The following is a 23,067-nucleotide window of genomic DNA, read 5'->3' as shown; positions in this document are numbered from 1 at the left end:
GCCACAAGGATCTCCTCCAAGGTATGACCTCCGATGAGTGTAGGTGAAGTGGATACACAATTCACTGTCGTCTCGTGCCGAAGAAGGAGCATCATTGACCTTCGGTAGATGGCGCAGGTAGATCTCTGACGGTAATACTTGGCTTGGTGTCGGCAATTAACAGAAGGCAGTTGACCGATCTGAAATAGGTGTGTGGGAAGTGGGTGGCTCACAAGAATTGTTGGGTTTAGCACCAGATCTGAAATGGGGTGGGAGAAATGGGAACGTGGGTGAGAAGAGAGAAATAGGTTAATAGTCTTATTTTTAATTTTAATTAGTTTTAACATTATTATATTTTTAATTAACCATCAATCTTTTTTATTAACTTATAAAATCTAAGGATATTATGATCATATTTAAAATTATTGATTAATATTTTGATCCATTTTACAAAATATAGGTTTTAAAACTAACTACAGTTTTGTGTTGTCAACTACAACAAATAAATAATATCAGGTATATTGTTTTGATACATAATCATATAACCTTCGTACAATTAAATATATCAAGCTAATATATCTACGTAATAATATTACGTTAATCAATGCACAACCGTTACCGCCAAAAAAATAATAATTAGGAAAGATCAACGATCATTTCTTTGGACACTCAGTAACTAGTTTATATCTAGTAACGGATCCATACCATTTGACTACGGATTAGAAAGCCAATGTCCTTATTATCACTATTATTATCAATTAAAGCCTATGCATAACTCATAAACTCAAATGACATTTCAATTTCACCGTTTCTTTAGTTAATAAAAAAAATGGCATTGTGAATAATACTGGAAGAAATGAACGCTCCATTAAAAATAAAACCCTAATATTAGAAGACTGCAAATGAACATGCAAATAATTAAATATAAGATGGGAATGAACATATTAGATGCAAACATTAACACTATAATAACATGATTCACAAATGCAGGTGGCAGGAGCTCTCCAAACAAAAGCCGTTACCAAAACTGGAGACCTCTCTAGGATATTAAATAAAATGGCGCACCAAAACTGGAGACCTCTCTAGGATATTAAATAGAATGGCGCACCATGCCATTCATGCCTAGTACCTAAACCTAAACAAGCAGCCCATTACAATTTGAAAAATATAAAAACTACAAATACGTCTTAATAAGGAACTAAACAAGGAACCCGGTATACTAACCCCTAAAAATAATAATATCCATTAATATATGGACGACTCAAACCAAATCTTACTTCATTCTACACCAACACCACACATTACTACTCAAGCAAGCTTCATCACTTGAAGAGCCACACCATGCAAAGGACGCTTCATTTCACAAGATAGCTTCAGGACCTCATCCAGATCAACAGGCTGGATTGGGTCCTGGACCCACTTGAAATGGCGAACTAGATTAGCCACCCAAAGGGTAACGGTCACGAGCCCCAGATTCTTTCCCGGGCATACCCGGCGACCCGCCCCGAACGGAGCGAGACGGAGATCGCAGCCACGGACGTCCACGTCAGCGCCGCCCTCGCTCTCAATGAACCTTTCGGGCCTGAAGGCACGTGGATCTTCCCACACGTGCGGGTCATGGGTGATGGCCCACATGTTGACCATGGCCACTGTGTCGGCCGGGATCAGCATGCCGTTGCTGAGCTGGACATCCGAGGTGGATAGCCTGGCCCAGGAGAGTAGTGGGCCTGGAGGGTGCACCCTCAAGGTTTCCTTAACCACCGACTGTAAATAAGGCAAGTTGCTCAACTCGGCGTCCGTCACGGCTCTTCCGTCACCGAAGGCGGTGTCAATTTCCCTTCGCAGCTTCTCTTGCTTATCAGGGTTTAGAATCAACTCGGCCAATACCCACTCAGTCAACAAAGCTGTCGTATCTGTTCCTCTGAAAATCATTTCCTGCATAAGCCAAGCCATATATACTCAGTATATATCAAGCTAACCTCGGTCGTTCTAATGATTAGTAATATATAATAAATTCAAAAACTTACCCACAGCACAGCGATCATGTCATCCTCTTCAAGCTTCTCTTCCCCATCCAAAGAGAGCAGCACATCAACAAAATCACCATGATCTTGAAGCTCACCGGGGTTGTTATTTCTTCGGAGTCTATGTTCTTCGATGATGGCCCGAACTAGTTTCCTGACCCGGGGAACGAGTTTGGAGCAGCGTTCAATTATACGAAAAGGGTCGTAGAAATAACTGAGCCATGGAAGGTGGTCAGTCCAGTTGAAAGCACCCAATAGGTCGAATCCTTCTCTTACCATATCCTGGAGCTCATTTAGCTCTTCTCTATCTTTGGACGGATCATATCTTTTGCCAAACACACTGCCCATGATGTTGTTCAAGGAAGCAGCTTGGAGGTGCTTCCTTAGGGAAACCACACCGTTTGTCCACTGCTCGTTTGCTATGTTACGCAGCATGGCTGTGCATTCTAGCTGACGACCGGATGCATGGGCTAAAATTCGTCTGGGAGAGAAGAGGTGCGATGAAGCGATCCTCCTAAGGAGTCGCCAATAAGTCCCGTTTGGAGCGAAGCCGATGGCTCGTCCGAACATGAGACTCTTAGCTGACTGCTTGAGTGGCCGGTCAGCAAAATGAGGAGAGGTCAGGATTTCTCTTGCAGTATGAGGATCAAAAGCTACCACGATTGGGGTGGAGCCTAGGCTGAGAGCCAAAAGCTTTGTGTTGGCTCGACTCCAAGCCATGTAAGCCAAGGAGCGATGAGCTAAGCCAAGGCTGAGAGTGAAAAGGCTCCCGAAAATAGGTAGCCCACGAGGTCCTGGAATGGCGGTAAAGCCTCTCCGGCTCCTCCCGTTCTTCCATGCAAGGCCACCGGGGGTGAAAGCCCACGTTAGGAGCCCAACGGTGATAAAAGCCAAGCCTAAAGAGAGCAAAACGTAGCCGTCGAGAAGGGTCTTGGAGCCTAGAAAAGCCGGCAAAGTAAACATCCACCAGCTAGTATTCTTAGTAACCAGGCTCATAGTCTCCATTCTTTCCTATTCTAGCAGAGACGGGAGAAAGATAGGTCTTTTCTTTTCTTTTTTTCAATTGCAGTTGGTGAATTAAAAGGTGAGGGAGCGAGACTTAAATATAGAGGGGCAACACAATTACGTGTCCTTTTTATAAACAATAATAAGAAGAGGGTAGCTTTGTTATTATTTTAATTTTTTTATCTATATACAGTATATATAATATTGTATATTTTAATTTGGGGTGGAAAAAAAAATTAGAAATCTTGATAGTTGAAACCACGTGACACGTGGCAGAAGAGAGATAAGATTGTGGTTTCACATGAAAGAAAGGAGTTTTTGCATATTGTGTGGTTGGGGTGAGAACTGACTAGGGAGTAGAGAGCGTTATGGATGATGATGTTCTCTGAAGAGGGCAGGTTTAATATGTGCTGCAGTGCTGGGCCTGGGATAGGCATTAAATGGTAACATAGATTTTTTGAGACTGAAAACGGCGAACCAATCGCCCCAAAATATTATTATATTATTTATATATATTCTTTAGTTATTATTTTTACACACTATATTTATATATTTATTATATGTTTGCTGAGAGAGAAAATGAGGGAAAAAAGAAATAAGGGTAACGCTTGTGGTTCAAGCAACGCCTTGAGAGATGTGACTGTTTCTGAAATTGAATGTGCGACACCAAAAACAGAGAGCCCCTGATCATTTGAGAGAGACTAGAGAGAGATCTATTTCTTTCTTTTTTTCATGTAATTAATTCTTAATTATTGTCGTAAGAAGAATCTCAATGGGTCTATAATAAATATCTTTTACAACATTTTTTTTTCTCTCTCCTTTTTTTAGTGCTTAATAATTAATACTAGTTATTACTCGAGATTGAGTTGATCTTGTAGTACTGTTCTTATTAAACATCCACCAGCTAGTATCCTTATCACAGTAAAGATATTTTAATTTTTTTTTGTTGTTTTTTTACTTTCAATGCAGTTGGTAGCTCAAGGGAGCCAGACTTAATTATAGAACGGCAAGATATACAACGACGGGTTCTTTTATAAATCATTAAGGGTGCGTTGGAAAGCAACTCTCAAATTGCAATATTGGGTTTAGTTCGGATTAATTATTCAATTTGTCCTTTGTTCTTATCCTAATTAGAGATAATTGATAGTCTCCAATTTTCATTATCTTCGTAAAAATAAAAATTGATTGTAATTACTAATTACTATCAATTTTAAATAATAATTATTATATAATATTATTTTTCTGTATAATTATTAATTATTACATCACGTAATATAATATTTAAATGCTATAAAGAAAAAATAAAGAAATTATTACATCATGTAATATAAAAGTTAGGGTTAAGATAGAAAATTAAGTTTTGGTAATGTCTTTTAAAAGAATAGGGTAGTAAAACTGTTGGGAGTGCTCCAAGTAGAGCGTGTTATGAATGAGATTCAAATTCCATGTTTCATTTTTGTATGTGTCTCAAACCAATTAAAATGTAAAAATTCAATTAAAGTAACACTCAAGAATCTCGAGATATGGAAACATACAAAATATAGCACGACAAATAATTGCATTCCATTATGGAGGATGATGGTCTCGAAGAAGGCGGGTTCAAAAAATAAGCTAAGACCTAGATTAATTAATAAAGAACAAGGACTGGGTCAAATACAATTCTTCAATAAGCAAAAATGGTAAATTACTACTTTAAAAGGCGAGCAAGTAGCAATAAAGGCCAATAGACTGGCATGCAACGACAAACACACCAAAGCTATGGTTGTCAACACAATCATACAATCCTAGTAGACAATAAAACAAATATAGGGAACTTACTACCAATCCCACATAGGGCAATTTATAAAAAAATTACAAAAAACAAATAACTAAGATAAAAAATCAAGCAACAAAATACACTGAAGGAGAATGTAATGACCCAAATTTCCTAATAAAGTTTAGGACCTTGATTAGGAGGTCGGAAGGGTCATAATTGATTTATTATGCCATTAAATGATTATATGCATGTTTATGTAAATTATATTATAATATGATGATAAATACATGCATATGGGTCCACATTTCATTATAAGGGCATTTTGGTAATTTGTCCCGTTGAGGGCGTAATTGTGTATTTTCAAGCATGTTGGAGAATTATGAGTAATAGCACATTATATGTGGATTTGTTCGAGCCATTCGGCATGAGACGATCTTTGAATGCAAGTTATCGGTCTGGTCATAACGGGGTTAATTTCGAGGATCGGGTGAGTCTTGAGGTAATTTGGTGATTAGAACATTGTCGGGAATTAAAGAGTAATGGGATATGATTTATTAGCATTTGAGAATGTTAGAAATAACGGGAATTGGAGGGTGTTATTTATGATTAACAAGATAGGTAGGAAATGATGATTTTGCCCTTGGTGGCTATTAAAGGTTTTAATTAGGCTTAGGGGCAATATGATCTTTTCACCCTAAGGTTATATTTAGCCATTAGAAGGTTGTAGAAGGCTAAACCAAAACAGAGCATTATCTCCTCCTTCAACCGTTCATCTATTCTTCTTCTTTTTTCTTTGATTTTTGAAGCTCTTTTTGAGGAACCAAGATAGGGAACCAAACCTTGAGGGTTTTGGGTTATGTTCTACCATTGAAGAGGGTGTGATTCTGACATTGATGTGAGTTTTTAACTATTAAAACTCTTGTTCTTGCTTTGTTTTTCTTAGTGAGTTTCAGCTGGATTTTTTAGTTGGATAATGCGAATTGATGGGAGTTTTTGGCTAGGGTTACTTGGGTTATGATGCCTAGGGCTTGTGTATATGGTTTTTGGGTTCATTTGGGAGTTTAATTAAGGTTTGGAAGCTTGATTTTCAGGTTTGAAATGGAAAACTCGAAGGAGGGAAAAACCAGGTGTTGACTGTGTTTTTAGCCAACGACGTGAGAACGTCAAATACGACAAACCTTCAAGAGAATTTAAATAACACAGACAGTTTAATCAAGAAAAGTAAATAACACACAAGATTTTTATAGTGGTTCAGCCCCGATCAGTCGGTAATAGCCTAATCCACTTAGAGTTGTGATTATAGATTTGTACTCAAGATCAGATGGACTGAGCCAACTGAGTTTCTTCAGTACAGATTGCAAAAATACAAGAATTCTTTCAAATACCAGCACTTTCTCTCTCTAGAATACTCAGACCCAAATTTTCCCAAAAAGTCTCCCAAGAAGAAGAAGACGCCCCTTTCTAATCCCATCAGCCACCTATTTATATGCTTAGGATCATATATCTGATATCCCCTAGAATAGGGATATTTTATTATATTTATTACATTTAAATTACAAAAAACATTCAAAATGTAACAAAACCCCCCATTTGTGGGAAGAATGAGAGATTCCCGCGTATCTTGTTGAAGCCGTTTCTGGGAATCTTGACTTAGTCCTCCTCTAGCTAGTTGATCCACCTCACCTCCACTCTGGTCGATCATACACATGCTGGTCGGACATACACTTGCTGGTAGGACACGCAAGTGCTGGACATGCACTTCTCTCCTCTAACATGACACTCTCCTCTAGCATGCCATTTCTTTATTTGGACAACCATGCACTGGTTGGACATATGCATAGAGACCACACCCTTGGGCTCTCCTCGGACCACACCCTTGGGGTCTCCTCGGACCACACCCTTGGGATCTCCTAGGATGCACTCTCCTTAGCTCTCCTAGGATGCACTCTCCTTAGCTTTCCTCGGACCACACCCCTAGGATCTCCTAGGATGCACTCTCCTTAGCTCTCCTAGGATGCACTCTCCTTAGCTCTCCTCGGACTAAGGTCCGAACACACCCTCCTTGGGTTCTCCTCGGACCAAGGTGGTCCGACCAGACCTCTTGGGGCTCTCCTCCTCGGACCAAGGTCCGAACACATGCTCCTTGGCTTCTCCTCGGACCAAGGTCCGACCCCATCTCTTAGACCCCTCGGACTAAGGTCCGACCAGACATCTTGGGGCCTCTCAAGCAGTCCAAATTCTTCGTCAGTCTACCGGGTCACTTTATCACAACTCTGAGGAGTCAATGTATTTATTGACTATTAATATGTCTTTTACTGACCATGCACTGCCACTTGCCACCTTTATTGCCACGTCATTGATCTCCAATTTTTGGGGATAACACCAGGGATGATCAGCCTGGTCCTAGCGCTACAGCTCCCAAGGGAGGGAGCTACAACGCTAGACAGGGAAAATCATTCCTGGTTATAGCGCTAGGGCGCTAGGGGGGCAGCGATGTAGCGCTACCCTATTTTTCCTGATGCATATTTTGGGCACTTTTGAGGGATTTTGGCTAGGGGTTTCAATTCCTTAGGCTCGGGATCGAATCTACTCACCGTTTGGGTACAATTTGGGGTCCGAGAGTGAAGTTTAGGTCAATACCCTTTTATTGTTGATTTTCATTAATTGGAGTTCCATATTTGGTTATAACTCGGTGACCGCTAAGGGATTAAGAGATTGATCGTTCTCAAGGGTCGTTCAATTGTTATTTCTAGCTCAAACCAGAGGTAAGAAAACTGCACCCAGTATGTGATGCATGAGAAACATGTGATTAGGGCATGCCATGAATGTTGAATATGAGATTGATCAGAGCTTGGGTCTTTGTGTTTGTGCATGATCATAATTATGCTAGCAATTGTTAAGTAAGCATGATGAATGCCCTACATTTGGATATTTGGCATATGATATATGTCTGGTTGCATTGCTTACTTGTGCGTGGCACTGACTCACTAGTGAGAATCGACAATGGTGTCAGTATTAACTATGAAGTTGTGACTCATTAGTCAAGTTCGGCAGTAGTACTGAGCACTGGTCGTATGGTATTGGCTCATAAGTCAAGAACGGTCTTAGCATGTTTAACGCAAGCCAATAACGATTAGATCTAATCGACAACTGCATTAAATGACTCATCATGAGCATTAATGCCAGACTGACCTCAAGTTCGATGAAAACTAAAAGCGCTTGTCTAGCCTATGGTTAGCCACTTAGAGCCAGGGCCAGAAGGCCCAGGTGACTGCATCGTCACATGGCTATGGGTGTTGAGCCTCGCATTGACTCACTCATTGGTCAGTCATCTGGTTTAAGTTACTGACTTACTCATTGGTCACTAATCTGATTAGGGCTATGTAATGCCCCGAATTCTCCGATGTGTTTAACGACATGAACAGTAGGCCGGGAGGGCCATACTTGCTTAATTGTGTTATTAGTTGATAAAATGCATGTATATGTTGATTATATTATAATATGATGTGAAATGCATGCATGTGAGTCCATATTCTTAATTACAGGGGTGTGATGGTAATTTGGCCCGTTGAGGGTAAATTGTTTATTTGGATGCATGTTGGTGATATATTTTGAGACCACATTATGATGTGGGTTTGCTCGAGCCATTTGGCATAAGACGGTCATGGTGTGTTAAATATCGGTTTGGTCATAACGGGCTTAAGCTCGGGGCTCGGGGTGAGTCTCGGGGTGTTTTAATGACTAGAGTGTTACCGAGCATTAAAGGGTAACGGGATGTGAATTATTGGTGTTTGAGAATATTGGGATTAGCGGGAATTGGGAAGCGTTAATTATGATTAACGGGATTAGTGGAAAGTGCCAATTTTACCCTTGAAGTGGTTTTAGAAGCTTTAAAAGACCTAGGGGTATTTTAGTCATTTGAGTTTTGATATATGTAAAGTTTGGATGGCTGTAGAAACCGTACAGAACAGAGCAAAAACAGAGTGAGAACTTTCTCCTTCCCGTACATCCATTTCTCTCTTTCCTTCTTTGGAGTTTTGAGCTCAAAGGGTGGAATCAAGCTAGGAGATCAAGGGGCTGAGATTTTAGGCTTGGTTCAGCTATTGGAGAGGATTTAATTCCAGGTTTGAGGTGAGTTTATCCATTGAGTTTCTGGTTATACCCTATTTTCGTTTTGAGTTTTCAGCTTTTGATTTCTTGATGGAAGTGTGGATTTAAAGAGGTTTTGGTTGATGTTTAGTTTGGGTTTTGATGAGGGAGAGTTGTGGGTGATGTTTAGAGGTTAAATTGGGTGTTAGGTTGGTGTTTCGGATTGGTTTGAAGGGCTGGTTCCAAGGGAAAAACGCAGGGGAGTTTGCTGGTGCGTTGCTGATTCTGGGCTATTTTGCATATTGAGCCGCAGCTTGGCATAGGTGAGCCGCGGCCCATGGTGCCTATCAGGATGTGGCCGCCTCTGTTTGGAGGCACGCCGCGGCGCAGCAGGGGAGGGCCGCAGCCCATCAGGGCATTTTTGGCCAGAATAGTGTTTTTAGCATGGGGATTCAAGTCTAAGGCCTCGGGGTTGAACCTACTACCCGGTTGAGTAGTGTTTGATGTCTTAGAGGTTAGGTTTTGGTTTGGGAACCTTTTATTATTAATTTTATTGATGGAATCCCATGATTGGTTATGACCAGGTAACCGCTAAAGGACCAAAAGGTTGATCGTTCTCAGGGTTGTTCTTTTATTCATTCTAGCTCGAACCAGAGGTAAGAAAACTGCACCCCAAGTGTCACATGCATGGATATTCATGAAGTATGCTGGTTATGTAAATATGGACTTGGATTGAATATGGAATGTTTAGCATATGTTGCTCACTTGTGCATGGTACTGACTCATTAGTCAGATTTGGCAAAGGTGCTAGTATCAACTGTGAAGCTGTGACTTATTAGTCAGGTTCGGCAGTGGTACTGGGCACTGGTCACGTTGAGCTGACTCATTAGTCAGGATGGCCTTAGAGTGCTAATGCAAGCCAACAAAGATTAGATCTAATCGACTATCAGCATTGAATGACTCAAAGAGCATTAATGCCAGACCGACCCCGAGGGTTGATGAATGAAATAAGCGCTTGGAGGCTAGTGGCTTACCTAGCAGCCACTCTCCCACTTGAAACAGTGACATGCTTGACAGTCACCCAGTATGGTTTACCAGAACCTGTTGAAGGCTAGTGGGTTATCTAGCAACCACTCTTCCATTTGTTTCAGTGACTTGTTTGTCAGTCACTCAGTATGGTTTATCAGGACCTCATGTGATGTTCACTCATTTGTTTGAAAGCTTTATGCTCAGTGTGATTATAATGATAATCATTTGATAATGTTCATGTAAAGTGTTATGTTTTCTTACTGGGCTTTGGCTCATGGGTGCTATGTGGTGCAGGTAAAGGGAAAGAAAAGCTCACCTAGCCTTGAGTGGAGAGCTGATGTGGTGATGTGTACATATGCGGCCGCTTGACCACCACAGCCAAGGAGTTCTCAGAGGAACTAGGGGGTTTACCCTATTTTTGCCGCTTAGGTTGGCGGGATTGTAAATTTGAAACAGTAGTGACCATTTTGTACTGAGAACAACTTGTAAACGTTTTATTTAGCTATGCAGAGCAGTTTGTAATGAAAATCTCCATTTCCTTTTTATTGGTTTTATACCTTAACCTGTTAATTACACTTAGAGTACGTTTTTTACCAAAGGACTCGAGTAGCGAGTCAAATTTCCGGTCCACCGTTCACCGTAACTGTTCTGGAGTAACCAGGTCGTTACAACTTGGTATCAGAGCAATGCCAAGGTTAAGGTTCTTGTAGACTGGCTGGGCATGTACACACATCATTGAAGTCAAGCTCGACTCATGGTTTGGTAACTCTTTATGTAGTTATGTGCATAACTGCCTAAATGTGGTGCAAATGCTTTACCTGTATGCATGAGACACTGTGTTGGCCTTGTGCCCCTGAAATATTGTGAACTGTTATGTGATACATGCTGAGTGCTGAGTGCCATAAACATGTATCTGTTTGTGAATATTGAATGACTGTGGAATATGATAATTGTCTGCTTGTTCTTGGACCGTGAGGCGGCAAGAGGTTTAGTTATTACTACCTGACTGGCCGTATTGGTTATTGTTTCAGTAAGGTATCAGTGACAGAATGAACCCAGAATAGACAGACACTGCAGTTGGCCAGAGTGGTCAGGGTCAGAATAATGACAACAGTCAGGGTCCAGAGAATGACCAATCCCAGATTCCACAGCCAGCACCTGCAAACTGGCAGTAGTTGTTTAATGATTTGCAGGCTATAGTGTTGAAACAGGGAGAGGAGCTTCGTCTCCTGAGACAGCAACAAGTGTCTGCAGTGGTTAATGTATCAGAGGCACCTTCTGTGTCAGTGCCAGCAGCAGGGCAACTACCTGAGGTTGTAAACAGATTGGAACCTCTTTATGAGCGGTTCAGGAAGCAACAACCTCCTGTGTTTGAAGGCAGTGCCGATCCTATCAAAGCTGAACAATGGATGAGCATGATTACCACTATTCTTGACTTTATGAGGGTAGTTGGTAGTGAGAGGGTGGCCTGTGCTGCCTATATGTTTCGGGATGATGCCCGGATTTGGTGGGAAGTGGTTGGCCAGACCAAGAATGTTAATCTCCTGAGCTGGGAGGAGTTTCAGACCTTGTTTAATGAGAAGTACTATAATGATGCTATTAGAGCGGCGAAGGCTGATGAATTTATGAGGCTATTTCAGGGAAGCTTATCAGTAACTGAGTATGCCTTAAAGTTTGACCGTTTGGCAAAGTTTGCCAAAGAGCTGGTGCCCACTGATGGGACCAGGAGAGAGAGATTCCTCCAGGGGCTACAGCCCAGGTTAGCTCGTGATGTACGTATCACCACTGTGGCAGGAGTCACTACTTATGCACAGGTGGTGGAGAAGGCACTCACGGCTGAGAGTGCAGAAACTAAGATCTGGCGTGACAACGCAGCCAGAAAGGATTTCAGGAGGACAGTTCCTCCATTTTTGGTTCTGGTAGGGGTGTTGGCCCCAGTGATCAGAAGAGGAAGGTTCCTGATACCTTCCCAGTCCCAGGTCCTGACAGGAGACCCCGAGGTATTACAATGGGTCATCCTGGGGGCAGTGAAGCCTAGAAGACTCGTCCTGAATGCCCTAGGTGCAAGAGGCGCCATTTGGGAGAGTGTAGGGCAAAGGCCTGCCATTTGTGTGGAGTAGTGGGTCACCTTAAGAAAGATTTCCCTCAGATAGGAAAAGAAGAACCCAGAAAGGTGGACAGCTCGGCCCCAGCTCGAGTGTTCACGTTGACTCAAGCAGAAGCTGAGGCTTCCCCCTCAGTTGTTACAGGTCAGCTTCTTAGTGCAGGAACCCCTTATCATGTGTTAATTGATTCTGGTGCTACACATTCCTTTGTTGCTAGTAGCATTATTGATAGGTTGTGTAGACCTTATGACTTCTATGCTGTGGGGTTTGGTACTTTGTTACCCACTGGGGAGTTAGTGGTATCCAGAAGATGGGTCAGATCTTTGCCGGTGACAGTAGAGGGCAGAGAGTTGTCAGTGGACTTGATAGAGTTAGTTATGACTGACTTTGATATGATACTGGGTATGGATTGGTTGGCAAAGTATGGGGCAACTATTGACTGCAGAAGGAAGATGGTCACCTTTGAGCCTGAAGGTGAGGATCCTTTTGTGTTTGTTGGTACTGTTCATGGACCTCGTGTTCCTATGATTTCTGTGTTGAGGGCCAGGGATCTACTGCAGAGAGGTTGCATTGGATTCTTAGCCAGTGTGGTTGACACCACTTAGGGCATGCCAGTGAGACCAGAGGATACTAGACTTGTATGTGAGTTTCTGGATGTGTTTCCAGAAGATTTGCCAGGTTTGCCACCACACAGAGAGATTGAGTTCGTTATAGAACTGGCACCAGGGACGGAGCCAGTGTCTAGAGCACCATACAGAATGGCCCCAGCTGAGTTGAAAGAATTGAAAGTGCAGTTGCAAGAGCTGCTAGATATGGGTTTCATTAGACCTAGTTTCTCACCCTGGGGTGCGCCAGTTCTGTTTGTAAAGAAGAAAGATGGTTCTCTGAGGATGTGTATAGATTACAGGGAACTGAATAAGTTGACAATTAAGAATCGATATCCTTTGCCAAGGATAGATGACTTGTTCGATCAGCTGCAAGGTATGAAGGTATTCTCTAAGATCGACCTTCGTTCTGGTTATCATCAGTTGAGGGTCAAGGAGGGAGACATATCGAAGACTGCCTTTCGTACCAGGTATGGGCATTATGAGTTTCTAGTTATGTCATTTGGATTGACTAATGCCCCTGCTGCTTTTATGGATATGATGAACAGAGTGTTCAAGGATTACTTAGACCAATTTGTGATCGTCTTCATCGATGATATTCTAGTATACTTTCAGACTGAGTCAGAGCATGAGCAACATCTGAGGTTGGTTCTACAGAGATTGAGGGAACACAGATTGTTTGCAAAGTTCAAGAAGTGTGAGTTTTGGTTGTCTCAGGTGTCCTTTCTTGGACACAATGTCAGTAAGGAGGGGATTAAGGTAGATCCAGCAAAGATCGAAGCGGTCAGAGATTGGCCAAGGCCAAAGAATGCTTCTGAGGTTAGAAGTTTCCTTGGATTGGCAGGTTATTACAGGTGGTTCGTGGAAGGGTTCTTGAAGATTGCTAGTGCTTTGACTGAGCTGACACGCAAGAGCCATAAATTTGTGTGGTCAGATAAGTGTGAGAACAGCTTCCAAGAACTGAAGCAGAGATTGATTACAGCTCCGATTCTGAGTCTTCCCACAGATCAGGAGAAGTTTGTGATTTACTGTGATGCTTCTCATCAGGGTTTGGGCTGTGTTTTGATGCAATCAGAGAAGGTTATTGCCTATGCTTCTCGTCAGTTGAAGGAGTATGAAAAGAGATATCCTACTCATGATTTAGAGTTGGCAGCGGTGGTTTTTGCTTTAAAGATATGGAGGCACTATCTCTATGGGGAGAAGTGTGAGATTTATACAGACCACAAGAGCCTGAAGTATTTCTTCACCCAGAAGGACTTGAACATGAGGCAAGGGTGTTGGCTGGAGTTAGTAAAAGACTATGATTGTGAGATTCTGTATCATCCGGGGAAAGCCAACGTGGTAGCTGATGCTTTGAGCCAGAAGGGTCCGGGGCAGATTCATGGTATGAGACTGATAGCCAGATAGTTAGCAGATGATATGACCAGAGCTGGTATAGAGTTGTTGGTGGGCCAGTTGGCCAACATTACGCTACAGTCTACATTGTTGGAGAGGATCAAAGAGGGTCAGTTGAGTGATCCACAGCTGATTAAGATCAGGGAGGATGTTCTGGCTGGAGCATCCAGAGATTATACAGTGTTTGAGGTAGGCTTGTTGAGATACAAGGGGCGGGTATGTGTTCCGTTAGACACTGCATTGAGGCGAGAGATTCTGAATGAATCTCATACTACACCTTACTCTTTGCATCCAGGCACCACGAAGATGTATCAGGATGTGAGATCGCTATATTGGTGGCCGGGGATGAAGAGAGATGTAGTAAAGTATGTGGCTAAGTGCTTGACATGTCAACAGGTCAAGGCTGAGCATCAGAGGCCGACAGGGTCATTGCAGCCTCTGGATATTCCAGAGTGGAAGTGGGAAGACATCACGATGGATTTTGTGGTGGGCTTACCCAGGACTACTGGTCAGCATGACTCCGTTTGGGTGATAGTGGATCACTACACCAAATCAGCTCACTTTCTGCCAATGAGGACTACATTTACAGTTGATCAGTATGCGGATCTCTATGTGAGAGAGATCGTGCGGCTCCATGGTGCACCTAGGTCGATCGTGTCAGATCGGGACCCCACTTTTACTTCCAAGTTCTGGGGGAGTTTGCCGAAAGCCATGGGGACAAAGTTGAAGTTCAGTACAGCCTATCATCCTCAGACAGATGGGCAATCTGAGAGGACGATCCAGATATTGGAAGACATGCTGAGAGCATGTGTGCTGGATTTCGGTGGGTCTTGGAGTAAGTATCTGCCTTTGATAGAATTCTCCTACAACAACAGTTACCAATCTACCATTGGGGTAGCACCTTATGAGATGTTGTATGATAGGAAGTGCAGATCTCCCATTCATTGGGATGAGACAGGAGAAATGAGATACTTAGGTTCTGATGCAGTTCAGAGGACCAGTGAGGCTATTGAGAAGATTAGAGCTAGAATGCTTGCTTCTCAGAGTAGACAGAAGAGCTATGCAGATCCCAAGCGCAGGAACGTGGAGTTCCAGGTAGGAGACTATGTTTTCCTCAGAGTCTCACCATGGAAAGGGGTGAGAAGGTTTGGGAAGAAAGGCAAACTGAGTCCTAGATTTGTGGGTCCATTTGAGATCTTGGAGAGGATTGGTCAGGTGGCTTACAGATTGGCTTTGCCTCCGGCGTTGTCTGCCGTGCATAATGTATTCCATGTATCAGCTCTTCGGAGGTATGTATCTGATGTGGGCCATATTCTGAGTTATGAAGATCTGGAGCTTGAGCCAGATCTCTCCTTTGAGGAGCAGCCAGTTCAGATACTTGACAGAAAGGACAAGGTTCTCAGGAATAAGACAATAACTTTGGTTAAGGTATTGTGGAGGAACAGCAAGGTCGAGGAGGCGACCTGGGAGTTGGAGTCAGATATGCAGAGTCAGTATCCCGAGCTGTTCAGGTAATTTCGAGGACGAAATTTCAGTAAGGAGGGGATAGTTGTAATGCCCCGAATTCTCCGATGTGTTTAACGGCGTGAACAGTAGGCCGGGAGGGACATACTTGCTTAATTGTGTTATTAGTTGATAAAATGCATGTATATGTTGATTATATTATAATATGATGTGAAATGCATGCATGTGAGTCCATATTCTTAATTACAGGGGTGTGATGGTAATTTGGCCCGTTAAGGGTAAATTGTTTATTTGGATGCATGTTGGTGATATATTTTGAGACCACATTATGATGAGGGTTTGCTCGAGCCATTTGGCATGAGACGATCATGGTGTGTTAAATATCGGTTTGGTCATAATGGGCTTAAGCTTGGGGCTCGGGTGAGTCTCGGGGTGTTTTAATGATTAGAGTGTTACCGGGCATTAAAGGGTAACAGGATGTGAATTATTGGTGTTTGAGAATATTGGGATTAGCGGGAATTGGGAAGCGTTAATTATGATTAACGGGATTAGTGGAAAGTGCCAATTTTACCCTTGAAGTGGTTTTAGAAGCTTTAAAAGACCTAGGGGTATTTTAGTCATTTGAGTTTGGATATATGTGAAGTTTGGATGGTTGTAGAAACTGTACAGAACAGAGCAAAAACAGAGTGAGAACTTTCTCCTTCCCGCACATCCATTTCTCTCTTTCCTTCTTTGGAGTTTTGAGCTCAAAGGGTGGAATCAAGCTAGGAGATCAAGGGGCTGAGGTTTTAGTCTTGGTTCAGCTATTAGAGAGGATTTAATTCCAGGTTTGAGGTGAGTTTATCCATTGAGTTTCTGGTTATGCCCTATTTTCGTTTTGAGTTTTCAGCTTTTGATTTCTTGATGGAAGTGTGGATTTAAAGAGGTTTTGGTTGATGTTTAGTTTGGGTTTTGATGAGGGAGAGTTGTGGGTGATGTTTAGAGGTTAAATTGGGTGTTAGGTTGGTGTTTCGGATTGGTTTGAAGGGCTGGTTCCAAGGGAAAAATGCAGGGGAGTTTGCTGGTGCGTTGCTGATTCTGGGTTATTTTGCATATTGAGCCGCGGCCTGGCATAGGTGAGTCGTGGCCCATGGTGCCTGTCAGGATGTGGCCGCCTCTGTTTGGAGGCGCGCCGCGGCGCAGCAGGGGAGGGCCGCGGCCCATCAGGGCATTTTTGGCCAGAATAGTGTTTTTAGCATGGGGATTCAAGTCTAAGGCCTCGGGGTTGAACCTACTACCCGGTTGAGTAGTGTTTGATGTCTTAGAGGTTAGGTTTTGGTTTGGGAACCTTTTATTATTAATTTTATTGATGGAATCCCATGATTGGTTATGACCAGGTAACCGCTAAAGGACCAAAAGGTTGATCGTTCTCAGGGTTGTTCTTTTATTCATTCTAGCTCGAACCAGAGGTAAGAAAACTGCACCCCAAGTGTCACATGCATGGATATTCATGAAGTATGCTGGTTATGTAAATATGGACTTGGATTGAATATGGAATGTTTAGCATATGTTGCTCACTTGTGCATGGTACTGACTCATTAGTCAGATTTGGCAAAGGTGCTAGTATCAACTGTGAAGCTGTGACTTATTAGTCAGGTTCGGCAGTGGTACTGGGCACTGGTCACGTTGAGCTGACTCATTAGTCAGGATGGCCTTAGAGTGCTAATGCAAGCCAACAAAGATTAGATCTAATCGACTATCAGCATTGAATGACTCAAAGAGCATTAATGCCAGACCGACCCCGAGGGTTGATGAATGAAATAAGCGCTTGGAGGCTAGTGGCTTACTTAGCAGCCACTCTCCCACTTGAAATAGTGACATGCTTGACAGTCACCCAGTATGGTTTACCAGAACCTGTTGAAGGCTAGTGGGTTATCTAGCAACCACTCTTCCATTTGTTTCAGTGACTTGTTTGTCAGTCACTCAGTATGGTTTATCAGGACCTCATGTGATGTTCACTCATTTGTTTGAAAGCTTTATGCTCAGTGTGATTATAATGATAATCATTTGATAATGTTCATGTAAAGTGTTATGTTTTCTTACTGGGCTTTGGCTCATGGGTGCTATGTGGTGCAGGTAAAGGGAAAGAAAAGCTCACCTAGCCTTGAGTGGAGAGCTGATGTGGTGATGTGTACATATGCGGCCGCTTGACCACCACAGCCAAGGAGTTCTCAGAGGAACTAGGGGGTTTACCCTATTTTTGCCGCTTAGGTCGGCGGGATTGTAAATTTGAAACAGTAGTGACCATTTTGTACTGAGAACAACTTGTAAACGTTTTATTTAGCTATGCAGAGCAGTTTGTAATGAAAATCTCCATTTCCTTTTTATTGGTTTTATACCTTAACCTGTTAATTACACTTAGAGCACGTTTTTGACCAAAGGACTCGAGTAGCGAGTCAAATTTCCGGTCCACCGTTCACCGTAACTATTCTGGAGTTACCAGGGCGTTACAGGCTATACGCCCCAACATGGTTAACATAACCTCAAAGTGTTAAATCACTCATCTGATTAGGGCTATAAGCTCCATTATGGTTATCAGAACCTCAAGTGTTAAATCACTCATCTGATTAGGGCTATACACTCCATTATGGTTATAAGAACCTCAAGTGTTAAATCACTCATCTGACTAGGGCTGTACACTCCATTATAAATTAACAAATCCTCAAGTGTTAAATCACTCATCTGATTAGGGCTATACGCTCCATTATGGTTAACAGAACCTCAAGTGTTAAATCACTTATCTGATTAGGGCTATACGCTCCATCATGGTTAACAGAACCTCAAAGTGTTAAATCACTCATCTGATTATGATTGACTTGATAGCCATCTTTGCAGGAGGGCAGGATCCATAACCATCATTTTCTGAACTTATTTGCATGCATGAATAGGGCTATTATTGCTAGGCATGCCTGTTATGATTTGGTAACATGTTATTACTGTTCATGAGCATATTGAGTTTTCTTGCTGGGCTTCGGCTCACAGGTGCTATGTGGTGCAGATAAAGGCAAAAAAAAGTTGGATCATCCTTGAGTTGGAGAGCTTAGGCGACGATGTGTACATATGCGTTTAGATCGGCTGGTTGTAAATATTTTCTTGTAATTAACCTTTAAATTATATTTTTGGGATCCCAATGTATACAGTAAACATTTTAGTGAAACGTTATATCTTAACCAAAAAATTTAACCCTAAATCGCTAATCACACCTAGTTACATGATTATGGCCAAATGACTTGATTATCGAGTTTAACACTGTTTAAAATGCACACCGTAACGATCTCTGGAGTTAGGGCGTTACAGAGAAGGGTTCCCAAAGACACAGAAGAATAAGATCTGAGGGAGTCCCTCTATCACCAAAATACAGCAACACTCGAGCAAAGGAGTCTCGCCACATGTTGTTGTGAACATCGTCGAAGAAAGCCACAAAACGAAAGAGATAATTGAAATTCATCTCCTAAGATTTCTTATGTCAACAAAACAATTGGCAAAACCACCACCACATCTTATATTACTGTCAAAAGGAGAATCAAATCCGCAAGCCCCTTGCCCAAAGACCAATCGTCGTGTTGGAATGCACCGTCGGAGTTTCGACCATTCCCATTGGCTTTTCTTCTTCCTCAGAACCTCGATCTCTTATTTTTCTCACTAAAAGCATGAGTTCCTTTTTGAAGAGGGCAGTTTAGAGAAGCTCAAATATTGCGTTTCACTATTATTGTGCCAAAAATGCACAAAATACACTCTAACTAAGCAACATTCATGACCCTACATATGCAATATTCTAGTGTGGCATTACATGAGACGATATTTATTAGAGTTAATGGTGGCGAAGATACCCAATGTTTTACAAGTGTTTCACTTTTACACCCAATTTTTTTATTTTTGACGGTGAAAAATACCTAATGTCACTAAAAATGTCTCTCCCTCTCTACCCACCCATTAACATGGTTAATGGTGTTTATGAGACATTGACGTGACATGACATGACAGAACTGATGTATAATTACCACGTCAATGTCATGTAATTATTTTTAAATAAAAATAATATTTAAAATTAATTCAAATATAAAAACATATAATATTGCTATTTGACATCTTAAATTGCTAAGAACTATGTTAACACGGTTTTTTGCCAAAAGTGGACTAGGGAGTCTGAAATAGATAATTAGGCTTTTTGGTAAACTATAAGTAAATATCGAACAAGAATTTTTATGTGGTTCAGTGTTCAAATTTACCTTGTACTGTCCCAACTTTGCTAATAAGGATTAGGGCCTTGATTAGCATGCCTGGAGGGCAATAATTGATTTAATTATGCTAATATGTGGATTAAATGATTATGTGATTAGAAATGCATGTTAAGGTGAATTAAATATGCATGTGGGCCCCATCTGGTTATTAGGGGCGTATTTGTAATTTTAGCCTGTTAAGGGCATAAATATGATATATGTGTATATTGTGATTGATACCACGAGTGAGTGGTGATATATCTTTGATGCACGATCCAAGACGGTCCTAGGGAGCAGTTTTGTTAAATAGTCACAACGGGGTCGAATACCCGGCTTGAGAGGAGCCTAGGAGAATTTTGGGGACACAGTTGGTGTTTGAGATTTATCAAGTAACGAGTAGTCATTTAGCAATTTTTGGACATGTCAGGATCAACACAGGGATTTATAGGAATACTTTAGGACTTGGCGGAATGTGGCATATGGGATTGCCCTTAGTGGTACTTGAGGATTAAGATAAGCTTAAGGGGTATTTTGGACTTTTGACTAGGGATAGATTTGAACACTTAGGCTGCTGAGACTCTAGAAGGAGTTAGAAGGAAACAAAAGGAGATTCCCAGCTCTCTTTCTCATACTCGGCTCACTCCCTCTCTCCTTTGGTGCTTGAAGTTTGTTGAAGGAACTTGAGGATTCAAGGCTAGAACTTGTGAGGATTGAAGCTTGAAGACTTGAGGAATTAGCTTAGGCTGTATTTATAACAGAGGTAAGAAATTTGGCACTGAATTATCCGAGTTTAGCTGAATTTTGTTAGAATTATAGGTTTGCATGTGAAATGGATTCTAAGATTGGTTTTGGATGTTTGATGAGTAGATGGAGTTGTTTATGGATTTGTTGTAATGTTTAGGTCATGTGAATACAGATTCTAGGCTTAATTCTGGGTTTAATTGATGTTTGGGGTGAGAATTAATGGTTTAGGCTCGAGGAAAAATGCAGAAAAATGGAGGATTTCTGGTTTCTGAGGCCCGAGCTGCAGCCCTGTTCTTCAGGTGCCACGACCCGTGTGTGTGAAAAGGCCTAGGGAGGCATGAGATTGCCCAGGCGTCGTGGCGCAGGGCTTAGCACGTCGCAGCCCATGTCCTCCAGCAGGGAGGGCTTTGCCCTTTGTCTAGTAGCGGGTCCCGGCCGTAAATGGAAAAAAGGGGAAAAAGAGGTTTTTAGCTCGAGAACTTGAATGTTAAGGCTTGGGAAGGATCCTACTACCCGAATGAGTAGAATCCAAGGTCTCGGAGGCTAGATTAATATTCAGAAGTTATTTATTGGTTTAAGGCTTGATGGATGGTTATTGTGAATGCGTTGTGACTAGGTTTTCAACGAGGCTCGAATTAGTGGACTGTGTTCAGGATCGCATGGGCTTATCCGCTCGAGACACAAGTAAGAAAATTGTTGTACCTGTAGAGCAGGGCACAATGCTATTATTTGTATTTCAGGGCGCGGCCCTATTGTTTGTGCTTAATATATTTGTGATTATTATGCTATGACATGCATGTTTGTGAGTGAACGGCGAAGGCCGAAAACAACAAAGGTCGAGAACAGCAAGAAGCCGGGTACGATAAGGGGCCGGGATTGGCGTTGAGCATACTGACTGTAGGTCGTTAGGGTGAGACCCTCCTAGGGTGTTGTATCCACCCTCTCGGCGAAGATCGCAAACCCAGGGCCTGGTAAAGTGCCTGGGACGGCATAGGTCACCATGTGTTTAGCCCATTGGCAGTTTTGTTGTATACTGTGGATTGTTATGTATATGTTATATGATTTGGTTAGAGTTTTCTTGCTGGACTTTGGCTCACGGGTGCTCTATGGTGCAAGCAAGGGCAAATGGAAGGTCGACCAACCATGAGTACGGAGAGCGTGGAGCAACGGGTACATGTTCAGCCTACCTGGCTGCCACGGCCATGGTTATTTTGGGAAAATGTATTGTAATGTTGTTTTGTCGCCTAGGTCGACCGTGTGTATATTTTGAGTTGTAATACAATTCTCTAAACAGTATTTTTAGGGATCCCAACTGTATAACTTTTTTTTTTATAATTTTAGTGAATGTCCAAAATTTATAACTAATGTTGTTAAATGAGTTTTATTTCAGTTTAGTCACACTTTTAACCTCAATTAGCGAGTTAATGGCACATTTTTTTTAACTCACATAGTAATGGCTCTAAGGAAGTAGGGCGTTACAAAATGGTATAAGAGCCTTGACCCAACCGGAAGTGTGGCCGACGGGGACGTCGGACCCCTAAGGGGGGGGGGGGCGATTGTGACAGTCAGAATCCTGTGATCCACAGGGGGAAAGATAGGGTAACAACTGTGCAATCCCACATCTCATGGGGAAGGTCAAGTGTGATGATTCTAAGACTTTGTAGTTATGAGCTACACAGTTGAAGAGGGCTTAAATGGATTGATGGATACTACCTATGCCAACAAGATGCATCTTATTTTCGGTAGCCCATCACTTGAGAACTCCAAAGTTAAGCGTGCTTGACCTGGAGTAGTCTCATGATGGGTGACCTCATGGGAAGTTTTCCCAAGAAGCGTCCGAGTGAGGACAAAGCACGCTGGAAAGACTCATATTGGTTTGCAGGGCCAGTCGTCATTCCAGGAAGCAACCATAGTGACGTGGGGCGTTACACACCTAGTCCACGAGTCTATGTTATTCACTTTAGGATTTTTGGAAAAATTGTTTAAGAAAATTTTGGTAGAGTTTTTGCATACAAAGTTCGGTCCCTTTATTAGTCCATTCCCTCTTTATTTATAGGGGTTCAAATGACAGATTTGGGTAACGTTCAATATTGAGTAACTTACAAGACTAAGTAACTTTCCAAGCGTACAAATAAATACCTTAAATACATTGATTGTCTTATATTATATGTTTATCAAGCAAGGGTTACAATATACTAATTATGCATATAAAGTCTCTGAGTCTTCAAGAAATTTAAGTTTGTGTGTCCCAACAGTTCACAGCGAGCTAATGCCATTCTTGAGCTGGAGGTTGTTCACTGGCTTCTGCGACTTGAATATCTAGATGTTCAAATTGTGGACTGGGTGATCTAAGAAGTCGTGGGGCAATCATCATCGGGTTGCAGACCAGGCCATTTATACAATGCTCTAAGAGTTGAAGGTCTTTTATTAATGGCTTGCCAGCTGTACCGTAGCCAAGACACTTTAGCCTGTATTTTTTAGGTACACAACACTCTTAAAATTATATAATTTTTGTACACAAGTTTAATGTTTTGGGTTGGGGATGTTCGTCATAGGTGTTGCAGTGCTGGGAAAGGCAGCGAATGATAACATATTTTTTAAGATTGAAAAAAT

General features: G+C 42.0%; 1 protein-coding gene across 2 annotated transcripts; it reads right to left on the bottom strand.

The window, feature by feature from the left end:
- Positions 1–915: 915 nt before the first annotated feature.
- On the bottom strand, positions 916–3,099 carry LOC133803908 (cytochrome P450 78A7). 2 transcript variants are annotated; one of them, XR_009878207.1, is made up of 3 exons: positions 2,007–3,099; positions 1,058–1,914; positions 916–1,014 (listed from the first exon to the last, which is right to left on the bottom strand). XR_009878207.1 is itself a non-coding variant. In XM_062242054.1 (2 exons), exons 1-2 carry the CDS (start codon positions 3,006–3,008, stop codon positions 1,288–1,290), a joined length of 1,629 nt encoding a protein of 542 aa, XP_062098038.1. In that variant the 5' UTR covers positions 3,009–3,099; the 3' UTR covers positions 916–1,287. The 2 variants fall into 2 exon arrangements, 1 of the variants encoding a protein (XP_062098038.1); XM_062242054.1 differs by having other exon boundaries at positions 916–1,914.
- Between the last annotated feature and the right edge of the window lie 19,968 nt (positions 3,100–23,067).

Source organism: Humulus lupulus, chromosome 1 (assembly GCF_963169125.1).
Source record: "Humulus lupulus chromosome 1, drHumLupu1.1, whole genome shotgun sequence".
Classification (NCBI taxonomy): Eukaryota; Viridiplantae; Streptophyta; class Magnoliopsida; order Rosales; family Cannabaceae; genus Humulus; species Humulus lupulus.
Note: the sequence above shows the minus strand (reverse complement) of the source record. Positions and strands in the feature narration are given on the sequence as shown.

Bases quoted from the DNA above. Each gene is read 5' to 3' on its own strand.
- LOC133803908 (XM_062242054.1), bottom strand. From the start codon at position 3,008: ATGGAGACTATGAGCCTGGTTACTAAGAATACTAGCTGGTGGATGTTT. The intron at 1,915-2,006 runs GTAAGTTTTTGA...TGGCTTATGCAG, and splicing joins ACATGATCGCTGTGCTGTGG to GAAATGATTTTCAGAGGAAC.